Source organism: Mandrillus leucophaeus, unplaced genomic scaffold, assembly GCF_000951045.1.
Source record: "Mandrillus leucophaeus isolate KB7577 unplaced genomic scaffold, Mleu.le_1.0 Scaffold233, whole genome shotgun sequence".
Classification (NCBI taxonomy): Eukaryota; Metazoa; Chordata; class Mammalia; order Primates; family Cercopithecidae; genus Mandrillus; species Mandrillus leucophaeus.
Window position 1 is genome coordinate 4,013,096 of NW_012102399.1, and position 13,182 is coordinate 4,026,277.

The 13,182-nt window shown below is 42.6% G+C and overlaps 1 protein-coding gene across 3 annotated transcripts in view; it reads left to right on the top strand.

The window, feature by feature from the left end:
- UBE2W (ubiquitin-conjugating enzyme E2W (putative)) overlaps positions 1 to 13,182 on the top strand; it is an 87,520-nt gene continuing 74,338 nt past the window's right edge. For 2 of the 3 annotated variants that reach the window (XM_011981998.1, XM_011981999.1), the window contains exon 1: positions 1 to 103. In XM_011981998.1, the coding sequence (XP_011837388.1) occupies positions 2 to 103 (102 nt within the window). In that variant the 5' untranslated portion in view covers position 1. Of the gene's footprint in view, positions 104 to 8,827; positions 8,861 to 13,182 lie in introns of all 3 variants that reach the window. The other variant, XM_011981997.1, reaches the window with a different exon arrangement.

Below are 13,182 nucleotides of genomic sequence, written 5' to 3' on the forward strand. Positions count from 1 at the left end.
GATGTTGAGCCCCCGCGGCGTGACGCGAGCACGGCAGCTCCTCCCCCTGCGTCTCTGGCCTCGCCGGTCTGGGGGGGATGGTTCCATCATGGCGTCAATGCAGGTGAGAGGAGTTTGCTGCATCTGGGCGGGCCAGGGAGCCGCCGAGAGAGTGCTAGCGTTCGGGCGGGGGTGGCGTCCGCGATTCGGGGACACCCGGGCAGGTTCGGGATCGGCCCAGGTGGCTTGTTTTCCTTCAGCTCAGGGCGTCGGGGGAGGGGTAAGAGGCGGCGAGAGGCGTTGGGGGGGGTGCGGTATCCGTCGGTCGAAGCGGACACCAGCCGGCCGGGAAGTTGGGTGATAAAGGAGGCTTGGGGGAGAAAGGGCGAAGTCTGGTGTTGGCAGCCTCAGAATCGGCTCACCGCACACACACACACACACACGGCCGCTGCCAGTCTGCTGCCCGCCAGTCCCAGGGTTGCCTTTACCCCCGCTGTCCCTGGCCCGACGGAAACAGCTGCGCCCGCGGTTGTTGCCGGGGCAGGGGCGGCGAGGGGCTGAGTGTGGGGGAGCTGAGAAGGCGTCTCCGGAGAAGGCGGCTGGCTGCGGACGGCGCTTAGCGGCCTCTGCTCCGGCCTCCCACGCCGGGCCCCCCAGACTGCTTGGCCCCGTCTCTCTCTTCTTCCCTTTGACTCTTAATCCTGTGCCCGTGGGTATCCTCTCTTTCCATCAGCCTCGGCATTCTCGCGGACATTACTTCAGCAGTCCAGTGTCTCCTTCCTCTCGAAGCTGCCCCGAGTCCACTGCCTGATGGGCGATCTCCCGAGAGCCAAGTCCTCAGCCCTCTTAAACCTTTCGGGATAGCTCGCCCTTTATTTTGTTTCCCCCTACAAGGCCCCACCCTTGCGGTCGCGATAAGGCTATACATCTCTTTGCCCTTATTCGCAGACCTTTAGTGGAACCATAGTTTGGTAGGAGGCGTTTGTTAACCTGTGCCACATCCACCCGACTTAGTAAGGCGTGGTTTTCTGGCTTTCCAACTTAATTTACTCCTTTTTCCCGAATTCAGCGAGTTGCGGGTTTTTTGTGTTTTTGTTTTCAGGCAAAGATGGCAACCACAATTGTAGTTTTGTAGAGATTGGCTGCGTTATCTATAGCCTGCATTTAATTCATAGGTGAAGACTAGCGGTATCAAAGACATTGGAAGAGAAAGTAGAACACTCAATAGGAGTGTCAGCTGAATACTCTTTAGCGTTTTAATAATATCCCCTTGGGTAAAGAGACCACGTTTTCTTAGAAGTGTTTTTTGCTTTTGTTTCTGAAAGAAGCAAGTCTCTGTTCCTCCTCCATTTTTTTTTCTTTTCTCTGCTAAAAGTGTTTTTCTTCCCTTTTCTGCAACTTCTTCCTCTTTTGTACAAATATATCTTTGCTTCACATTTACTCCTGTGCTTTTATGTTATTCCCCTTTCAACCTGTTTTCCTTACAATATTCTTTTTACCTTTGCTTCTCCCTCTGGACTTGCCTGCAGAACAGAAAAGTTTTATGTAACATTTCTAGTTGAAGAGATGTCACGAATGGTGCAGGGAAAAAAACAGGAACAATTTCAGGAAACATTATACTTTACACTAGTCCCCCAGAGACGTTAGAGAAGTTTCGTCATTTGAGGCCAAAAAAAGGAACTGTGGAATGCTAGTTGAACAGTAGATGCAGTAGGCTACATGACCACTTAAAGATTTTTATCTGTGTTAAGAGTAAAACATTTTTTATGACAAGTTTAAGATTATTATCTGTATTAAGATTAAAACATTATTTGAGAGTAAAAATTAAGATTAAAATCCACAACACTTGTGATAATATTTGACAAGAGAACGTAGTGTGCCATCTGGTTAGATTTAGTATCTGGAAAAGGCAGATTTGTTTGTAAGAGAGAGGTTGGTAATGTTGAACTTTACATGGTGTCTTTTTTTTTTTTTTTTTTGAGACGGAGTTTAGCTCTTGTTGTCCAGGCTGGAGTGCAATGGGGGCGATCTCGGCTCACCGCAGCCTCCGCCTCCCGGGTTCAAGTGATTCTCCTGCCTCAGCCTCCCGAGTGGCTGGGATTACAGGCATGCGCCATCACGCCCAGCTAATTTTGTATTTTTAGTAGAGACAGGGGTTTCTCCATGTTGGTCAAGCTGGACTTGAACCCCCGACCTCAGGTGATCCGCCCACTTCGGCCTCCCAAAGTGCTGGGATTACAGGTGTGAGCCACGGTGCCCGGCCTACATGATGTCTTAAGCAATGGAAACAAATACTTGATTGATAGTGCGATAGTGCATTTTTCTGTGCCCTAGGTATTACCTCAGACTGTCTTACCACTCTTTGAAGTTTTTCCTTCACCTTGTTCCATCTAAATCTTATCACTCTCTATTCTTCTGTGTTTTCTGGTTAGAGGAATGGAAAACGGATGCTTAACTCTTTTTATTAAAGTAAAAAGTCTTTTCCTTTTGTTTGTATTTTAAAATATCTAGTGCAGATTTTCTGGTAGTATCTTTAAGAATATTTAAATATATATAAGTCAGGCTTTTTGAAAGACAGCCCTACTTTCTGTGTGGTTATTCTGTATCTTTGTTGTACAGAATTTATATCCTGACTATCTTAATGGCAACATCTGGCTCTTTTAAGACAACTAGATTATACATAAATCTTCAATCAAATTATCAAATTTGTTTATTCACTGAGCCAGTTACCTTTTGGGGGCCCTCTGTGTGTCAGACACTTATCTAGGTGCCGCGGTTATAGCAGTGAACAAAAGCGAACAAGATTTTTGCCCTCATGGATTTAATAATAAATAGTCTGGTAAGAAGAGACAGATAATAATAGCATATTTAAGTTAATTGTTTTTTGTTTTTTGTGTTGAGATGGAGTCTCGCTGTGTCGCCCATTCTGGAGTGTAGTGGTGCAATCACGGCTCACTGCAACCTCCGCTCCCAGGGTTCTAGCAATTCTCCTACTTAGCCTCCTGAGTAGCTGGGATTACGGGTGCTGGCCACCACGACCAGGTAATTTTTTTGTGTTTTTCGTGGAGACTGGGTTTCGCTATGTTGGCCAGGCTGGTCTTGAACTCCTGACCTCAAGTGATCCACTCGCTTCGGCCTCCCAGAGTGCTAGGATTACAGGTGTGAGCCACTGCACCTGGCCAAGTGTGTTATTATATTAGAAGGTGATAGTGCAGTGGAGAAAAAACATGGAAGGCTAGGAAATTGATCATTTGGGGATTTCGGTTAGGAAAAAATAAACTATAACATGGAATGACCATGTCCTTACTCAAAAAGCTTTTAGTAGATTTCTTTATCTTACCCACACCAGGATGTTGCTGCTGCTGAAGAAGTTACTTAAGCTGTAAGAGGAACTGTATTTTTTTTTATGCCATGTTATACACATGTAACATGGGATTTCATTACTTGATAAAAATTAAATAGTCTTTAGGATCAATGCAGTAAAACAAGTAAGACTTTGAATTTCTTTTGGAGAGTATGTATTTAAAGTTGAGCTAGTAATTGTTTTAATGTATTCTGTCAGTGCGTCTCAACCATCTTTTAGGTTCTGTCCACATAGAAAGTAAGTTTCGAATAGTACACTAAAGTAGATGATGAGATTGGGAGGCTAGAAGCACCTGGCAGGCAGCTCCTCATGAAACTCCTGGGATGGGAGATCAATATCCTGGCACCACCTGTAAATGCTGGAGACTCTCTGCTCCCTAAAATTGCTAGAGTTCTGCCATATACAATTCAAGATAGTGGTTTTCAGACTTACGTGATCCCTTTGAGGCATTCTTTACTCGTTTTCTTTTTTTCTTTTCCTTCCTATTGTTTCTTCCTAGAAAAAAGTAATGTATCACTAAGTAAGATTACAGTTAAATTACATTTTAAAAAACCTTTTCTTTTTTGGAGATGGTCTCACTGTGTCACCCAGACTGGAGTGCAGTGGCGCAGTCTCAGCGTGCTGCAGTTTCAACCTCCCTGGGCTTAAGTGATCCTTCCATCTCAGCCTCCTGAGTAGCTGTGACTATGGGTTTTTGTGTTTTGTAGAGACAGGTTGCACCGTGTTGCCCAGGCTGGTCTGGAACTCCTGCGCTCAAGCAGTCACCTGCCTTGGCCTCCCCAAATCCTGGGATTACAGGCGTGGGCCAATGTGCCCAGCCTTAAGAAATCATTCTTAAGAGAATGTTGTATTTGTGGTGATACCTAAAATTGACAGGAGTTAAACAGATCTACGTTTAATTTTGGTAATTCTAAAAATCTTTTTTTTTTTTCCGAGACGGAGTCTCGCTCTGTCGCCCAGGCTGGAGTGCAGTGGCACGATCTCGGCTCACTGCAAGCTCCGCCTCCCAGGTTCACCGCATTCTCCTGCCTCAGCCTCCCGAGCAGCAGCTGAGACTACAGGTGCCCGCCACCACGCCCGGCTAATTTTTTTGTATTTTTAGTGGAGACAGGGTTTCACTGTGTTCGCCAGAATGGTCTTGATCTGCTGACCTCGTGATCTGCCATCTCGGCCTCCCAAAGTGCTGGGATTACAGGCGTGAGCCACTGCGCCCTAAAAATCTTAAAATATTACGTGGAAAGTTTCTTGTAGCAAATTTTTAGTTTTAGCATTTTAGGGACTCTGATTATTTGGTAGAAACTTTTATCCCCAAACTATAGAAGCATTATTTTATTGAAGTGAATTTTTATGTGATTCTAAACATTTTTGAAAGTATAGCAGTATTGAGGTATTTTCTCAGGTGAATCCTTAAATTGTATTTTTTTTTGTTAAATGCTTTTTTAAAAAATTTTATAACCTTTTTTTCTTTCCTGTGGATTAATGTTATGAAATACCTGACCTCCTGGATATAATTTCTGATTTTAGAATTTAACTGCTTCAGACTTCTCCTGAGTTAGCAATTTTAACGTATACCCTATATACTTTTCTAATTTGACATTCTAGAATTTTTTTTTTTTTTTTGAGACAGAGTCTCGCCCCGTCGTCCATGCTGGAGTGCAGTGGCATGATCTGGGCTCACTGCAAGCTCCGCCTCCCGGGTTTATGCCATTCTCCTGCCTCAGCCTCCTGAGTAGTGGGACCACAGGTGTGCGCCACCACCCCTGGCCGATTTTTTTTGTGTGTTTGTATTTTTTTTTTTTTAGTAGAAATGGGGTTTCACCGTGTTAGCCAGGATGGTCTTGATCTCCTGACCTCGTGATCTGCCTGCCTCGGCCTCCCAAAGTGCTGGGATTACAGGAGTGAGCCACCGTGCCCGGCCAGAATTGTTAATTTTAGATACAGCCTCCTGTTACATTGTGTCTTAAGATCTTAGAAAGTCAGTGCATAGTAGTTGATGTTTGTCAACTCTAAAAACAGTGATATAATTGAGAGAAATGATCAATTGAATTACCCTTGTGAATTTTCTGCCTTTACTTCCTCTCTAACTGTCAATTTGGCGGGATGGAAGGAGGTTGAGATTTAATAACAGGAGATAAAGTATGAATGTGTGCTTATTTTCAGACTTAGAAATAATACATTATTTTGGATTATTCACAACTTTTAACATTTTTTCTCAAACAGGTTCTCACTCTGTCACCCAGGCTGGAGTGCAGTGACACGTTCTTGGCTTACTGCACCCTTGTCCTCCCAGGCTCAGGTGATCCTCCCACTTCAGACACCCAAGCAGCTGGGACCAGACACACCACCATGCCTGGCTAATTTTTGTATTTTTTGTAGGGATGGGTTTTTGCCTTGTTGCTGAAGTTGGCCTTGAACTCCGGGACTCAGCCGTCTGTCCATCTTGGCCTCCTAAAATGCTGGGATTATGACAGGATGAGCCATTGCCCCCCAGCCCACAGCTCTTTACTCAAATAATTGGCTGTAGTGATTTAGAGAGATGGAATATGGACCCTTAAGACATTACTGTTACAGAATTCATGTTGCCTTGACGATACCATATCTGTTTATTGATGTCATTATGAAAGGGTTACAACATAATGAAAAGTTAGAAAATAGGCTGGACATGGTAACTCAAGCCTGTAATCCCAGCACGTTGGGAGGCGGCGTTGGGCGGATCACCTGAGGTCAAGAGATTGAGACCAGCCGGGCCAACATGGTGAAACCTAGTCTCTACTAAAAATACAAAAAAAATTAGCCAGGCATGGTAGAGCACATCTGTAATCCCAGCTATTTGGAGGCGGAGGCAGGAGAATCCCTTGAGCCCAGGAGGTGGAGACGCCTGGCAGTGAGCCGAGATCATGCCACTGCACTCCAGCCTGGGTGACAGAGTGAGACTCCGGCTCAAAAAAAAAAAAAAAAAGGAAAAAGGATTATCTTTGAACAGTAAAAAATTACCATTATAATTTTACTCAGTACACAAGTATACACATGATGAGAACATTGCTTACACCTTCAGAGCATCAATAGATTTCAGAGCTTAGTTTCTAATCCTAGCTTCACTACTCAGTTACTATGTGATTTTGAGTAAGTCACTTTCCAAATAAGTACATACTTACCAGAAGTTACTGCTACGTCTCTATTAGAATGAAATTAGGTTAGTTGACTTCCTCTTTTATAAAGAATATGAAGATACTATGAAGAACATTAAACTTAAGGCAAACACATGCAGCAAGAAAATAAGCCACTTTTTTGGTGCATTATATAAATATGAATTTTAAATTATCCCTTTATAGGTACTGAAGCTTACTATTATAGAATTGCTTAATAGACTGACATAAAATAGAATTAAACTAATGAAGAATTTGCTATTTAGGAATGCTTTTTGAAGTGTTAAGTAATGGACAAATATTTACTGTAGTCACTATGTGCACATTAAAGAGATAGAGGGGAAGTATTTTTTCCTGCCTTCATGAAGCAGGAAATCTAAAGCAGAAAGTAATGTCAGATTATCCTTGAAGGCTGGCCACCACGCCTGGCCTTCAAAGATAATCTTCATTATCAAGGAGAATTTTTAAGGTGGGGTGATCCCAGCGTGGGACAAAAATTAGCTGGCTGTGGTGGCACATGCCTGTGGTCCCAGCTACTTGGGGAGCTGAGGTGGGAGGATCACCTGAGCTCAGGGAGTTTGAGGCTGCAGCGAACCAGGATTGTGCCACTGTACTCCAGCATGGGTGACAGAGTGAGACCCTGTCTCAAAAAATTTATGTAAAAATAATAAGGTACCACTGCACTCCAGCATGGGCGACAGAGTGAGACCCTGTCTCAAAAAATATATATAAAAATAAAATATAAAGTGGGATGATCTGGAATCTCTCTGAAAATATAGTTCTCCTTAGTATTTACCTAAATTGAGCATTTGTTAGATGAATTTTATTCCATCTTTCTGTCATTGCTGTCTGCTTCATTATGAGTAGTATCTGCAAAATACTTGTTCATGTTTGTCAGGTATTAAATGTCCTCATTTGAAAGCCTTTATTTGTGAATGTAGTTCTTGGATCACCAAGAAACAGTGCATGGTTTTGAGCTGTTTTATTCTAAGAAAAGACTCTACTTTCATTTAGCAGCTTTGGTAAAACTTCATTAGAGATAAAGAACGCAGGCTCTATAATCAAAAGACCCAGATTCAAGTCCTGTTTCACTACTTTGTAAAAAGCTATATTGCACAAAAATCAGTATGGAGTGTAGTGGGTAAGACAAAAACAGATTAGCAGATAGGTAAACATATAAAACTGTGTTTTTTTGTTTATCTTACCCAAACTTGTTTTCTATAGTATTTCCCCCGTTGGTATATGGGCAACCTCATTCCATTTGCTCAGCCAGAAACCTTGGGTTCATTCTACCCTACAGTCAAACCATTAGCAAATCATTAGCAAATTTCTATCTGCTCTGCTTTCAAAATATATCCGGAATTCAACTGTTTTTTTGAATTCCTGATGTAAATACAGTTGACATCCTCATTTCTTGCCTGGATTATATTAGCAGTGTCATACTGGTTTTGCTACTTCTGCCCTCATCTGTTTACTTATGCCTTCAGATTCCCAATAGATTCTTTCAAAACAAAAGTCATGTCATTTCACTCATAATCCTACTATGGCTTCCCTCTCTTCCTCAGAATATAATCCAAATTTCATGTTATGGCCTAGGAGGCCTTAACCTTTCCCAGGTACTCTTGTCTCTGTAGCCTTATTGGCTTTCTTGCTACTCCTGCTTGTTATTTTCTCTATTTGGAATGCTCTTCTCACACATCTGGATGGCTTTTTTTTTTTTTTTTTTTTATTTTCTCTATTTGGAATGCTCTTCTCACACATCTGGATGGCTTTTTTTTTTTTTTTTTTTCACTCAGAGCTTTGTTCAAATATCTTTTTATATATATATATGAAGAGAGCCCTTTCTGACCACCCAGTATAAAATAGCTCTCCCATCCCAGCACTAATAGTTTCCTTTAACTTGATAAATTCTTCATACCTTTGGCTATTATTTATTAATTAGCTTATTTACTATTTTCTTGGATGTAACCTAGTGCCTGACATGTAGGAGGGTTCAGTAAATGTTGAATAAATGAATAAGTAAGCACAGCTTTTGGAATCAGATAACCATGGGTTTGAGTTCTAGTTTTGTTGCTTAATAGCTGTGTAACCTCCCACCCCCCAAACATAAAATAGGAATGATAAAAACAAATAGGTTATTTCATTTCCTAGATCTTTGGAATTGGTGAGTTATCTTTTAATGCTATACGCTTCCCATTTTAAGCCAACTCTACTAGATGCTTTTTTTTTTTTTTTTTTTTTTTTTTTCTGGTTTCTAGTCCCTGCACCAGCTATCAATGGAAAAAATAGATTTCCTTTATGAACATGTGTTACATGAGGTCTTTCTTTGTATTTTCAGACCACAGGAAGGAGGGTGGAAGTATGGTTTCCAGTAAGTGTGTGTTTTTTGCCAATCCTCTTCAAAACTTGAGAATTAGTCAAATAAAATTGTGAGCTTTTAACATCCTTTTAATGCACATTTTTTTCTTCTAATCGAAATGTCTACGTATCATAAAACTTACCCTTTTAAAGTGTACAATTCAGTGGTTTTTAATATATTCAGAACCATCACTGCTGTTTGCAGAACATTTTCATCACCCCAGAAACAAACTCCTTATCCATTAGCAGTCACTCCCTATTTCCCCCTTTTCCCAGTATCTGGAAACCACTCATCTATTTTTCGTCTCTGGATTGGTCTATTCTGGGTATTTTGTGAGTGGAATTATATATAATCTTTTGTGCCTGGCTTCTTTCACTTAGCTGTTTGTTTGAGACAGGTGAGACAGGGTCTCATTTTGTCGCCCAGGCTGGAGTGCAGTGGCACCATAGGCTCACTGCAACCTCTGCCTCCTGTGTTCAAGCGATCCTCCTGCCTCAGCCTCCCTAGTAGCTGGTACTACAGGCATGCACCACCATACCCGGCTAATTTTTGTAGTCCCCCCCCCCCGCCCCGCCCCCGAGACAGAGTCTTGCTCTGTCTCCCAGATTGGAGTGCAGTGGCACCATCTCAGCTCACTGCAACCTCTGCCTCCCAGGTTTAAGCGATTCTTTTGCCTCAGCCTCCCGAGTAGCTGGGACTGCAGGCGTGAGCCACCATGTCTGGCTATACTTTTTTTGGAATTTTTAGTAAGACGTGGTTTCACCATGTTGGCCAATCTGGTCTCTTAACTCCTGACCTCAAGAGATCCACCTGTCTCGGCCTCTTAAAGTGCTGGGATTACAGGTGTGAGCCATTGTGCCCAGCTAATTTTTGTATTTTTATAGAGACAGGGTTTCACCATGTTGGCCAGGCTGGTCTCGAACTCCTAGACCTCGTGATCTGCCCGCCTCAGCCTCCCAAAGTGCTGGGATTACAGGCATGAGCCACTGCCCAGCTAATTTTTGTATTTTTGTAGAGACAGGGTTTCACCATGTTGACCAGGCTGGTCTCGAGCTCCTAGACCTCATCTCATGATCCGCCTGCCTCGGCCTCCCAAAGTGCTGGGATTGCAGGCGTGAGCCACTGCGCCTGGCCTTAAAAAAATTTTTATATAGACAGTTTCACTGTGTTGCCCAGGCTGATTTTGAAACTTCCAGTCTCAGCAGCCCTTCTCCCTGGGCTTCCCAAAGTGTTGCAGTTACTGGAGCCACCGTGCCCAGTTCATAATGTTTCTGAGGTTCATCCATGTTGTATCTTGTATGAATACTTCATTCCTTTTTGTAGCCAAATAATGGCCCATTTTTTGGTTATACCACAGTTAATCCATTTACCAGTTATTTAAATATCAGATATTTGGGTTTCCTGTTTTCATTCATCAATGGATTAATTGACAGTTTGGATTGTTTCCCCTTTTTAGTTAGTATGAATAATGCTGTGAACATATATGTACAAGTTTTTATGTCGGCATGTGTTTTAATTTGTTTGTGTTATATACCTTGCATGTAGGAGGACCTCAATAAATGTTGAACGAATGGGTCATACAGTAACTGTGTTTTAACTTTCTAAGTCTGTAGAGAAAGAACAATGATTTTTCTCCTGTACTCGCCCACAACACTTGATTCTCTTTTTCTGACACCAGATATGTGGGGGTTTTTTTTTTTCACACCAAGCAGTTTTTCAACACCAGCTTGGTGTTCTGTAATTCATTTCTAGCACTAACCAGAGTTAAGGGTTCAGTCTCACAGGACTGGCCCCCACTTTAGACACCAGTCACAAGTTGTGGGTTCCCAGGTTACCCACAACTTGTGTCCAACTTGGCTAAAAATTGGAGGTTCCCACAACCCCCTTCTTGGGTTCATTAATTTGCTAGATCAGCTCACAGAAATCAGGGAAGACCGTATACTCACAATTGCCAATGTATTACAAAGGATATTGTAAAGGATACAATTCAACAGCCAGATGAAGCTATGCATATGTGAGGTTTGTAAGGGTCATGAACCCAGAAGCCTTTGGCCCCATGGAGTATGTGGCTATGTTCTTACTCACCAATTCAAAAGCTCTCCAAACTCTCTTTTCGGGTTTTTATGAGGCTTCGTTACTTATGCACGATTGATGAAATCATTGGCTATTGCTGTTCGATTCAGCCCTGAGCCCCTCCCTTCTTCCCCAAAGATTCGTGGGGTGGGGCTGAATGTTTCCACCCTCTAATCACATGGTTGGTTCCTTTGGCTGCCAGTCCCCATTCTGAGGCTCTCCAGGAACCCCCAGCCACCAGTCATGGTATTAACATATAAAAAAGATTCCAAGGGTTTTAGGAGCTAGATGAAGACCAAATACGTATTTCTTGTTGTAAATCACAATACCACACTAAGGAATTGCCAAACTTTTCCACGGCAACTGCAGCATTATGCATTCCTGTGAGCAGGGTGCAAGAACTCCAGTTCCTATGTTTGGCCAGTGTTTATTATGGTGGTTTTTTGATGATGGCATCCTAGTGTGAAGTGGCATCTCATTATGGTTTTGGTTTGCATTTCACTAATGACTAATGATGTATTAAGTGTCTTTTCTTGTGCTTATTGGTATTTCGGTGGAGAAATATCTATTCAAATTTTTTGCCCATTAAAATTTTTTTGTTGTTGAGACGGGGCCTCACTCTGTCACTCACGCTGGAGTGGCTGTGGCATGATCTTGGCTCACTGAACCCTTCACCTCCCAGGTTCAAGCGATTCTCCTGCCTCAGCCTCCTGAGTAGCTGGGAATACAGGCATGTGCTACCATGCCCAGCTAATTTTTTTGTTTGTTTGTTTTTTGAGACAGAGTCTCGCCTCGCCCTGTCGCCAGGCTGGAGTACAGTGGCACGATCTTGGCTCACTGCAGCCTCTGCCTCCCGGGTTCAGGTGATTCTCCTGCTTCAGCCTTCCGAGTAGCTGGGATTACAGGTGTGCGCCACCATGCCTGGCTAATTTTTGTAGTTTTAGTAGAGATGGGGTTTCACCGTGTTGGCCAGGATAGTCTCAATCTCTTGACCTCGTGATCCGTCCACCTCAGTCTCCCAAAGTGCTGGGATTGCAGGTGTGAGCCACTGCACCCGGCCCTAGTTTTTATATTTTTTATATTTTAGTAGAGATGGAGTTTTGCCATGTTGTCCAGGCTGGTCTCAAACTCCCGGCCTTAAGTGATCCACCTGCCTCAGCCTCCCAATGTGCTGAGATTACAGGCGTGAGCCACCGCACCTGGTCCTAAACAATTTGTCATTTTGTTGAATTGTAAGAATTCTTTATGTATTTAGACTACATGTCCTTTATTAGACATTATTTATTACATTTGCAAAAATTTCCTCTTTTTTTTTTTGAGACGGAGTCTCGCTCTGTCACCAGGCTGGAATGCAGTGGCATGATCTCAGTTCATTGCAACCTCTGCCTCCTGGGTTCAAGCGATTCTCCTGCCTCAGCCTCCTGAGTAGCTGGGACTACAGGTGCGTGCCACCACACCTAGCTAATTTTGTGTTTTTAGTAGAGATGGGGTTTCACCATATTGGCCAGTATGGTCTTGATTTCCTGACCTCATAGATCTGCCCACCTCGGCCTCCCAAAGTGCTGGAATTACAGGCATGAGCCACTGCACCCAGCCAATTTCCTTTTCTTCTGTGGGCCGTGTTTTCATCATCTTGATAGTGTCATTTGAAGCACAAAAATTAATTTTGGCAAAATTTATGTTTTTTTCTTTGTGTATTTGTGTCATATCTAAGAAATCATTGCCTAATCCAGGGGGTCATGGAGATTTGCATCTAAGTGTTTTTCTGAAAATATAATAATTCTAGCTTTTACATTTGGATCTTTGATACATTTTGAATTAATTTTTGCATATAATATAGGGATTATTTAGTTTCATAGCATTAATATGGCAGCTTGTTTTCCATTTGAAGTTGTATAGGACCAAGCTGAGAGTCCATCAGGTTTGATAGTATCAAGTTGGATTCAGGTTACGTCTCTGGGTGAGTGGAGAGCTGTTTTTCACATAAGAATTTATATTGCAGTCCTACTACTAAAAAATGTGATTGTAATATAAAATATTGCTGACTATACATATATATACACATGCATATAATTTTTTGTTTTGTTTTGTTTTTTTGAGACTTTGTCAAGCAGTTCTCCTGCGTCAGCCTCCTGAATAGCTGGGACCATAGGCGCACGCTGCCACGCCTGGCTAATTTTTGTATATTTAGTAGAGATGAGGTTTCACCATGTTGACCAGGATGGTCTCGATCTCTTGACCTCATGATCTGCCTACCTCAG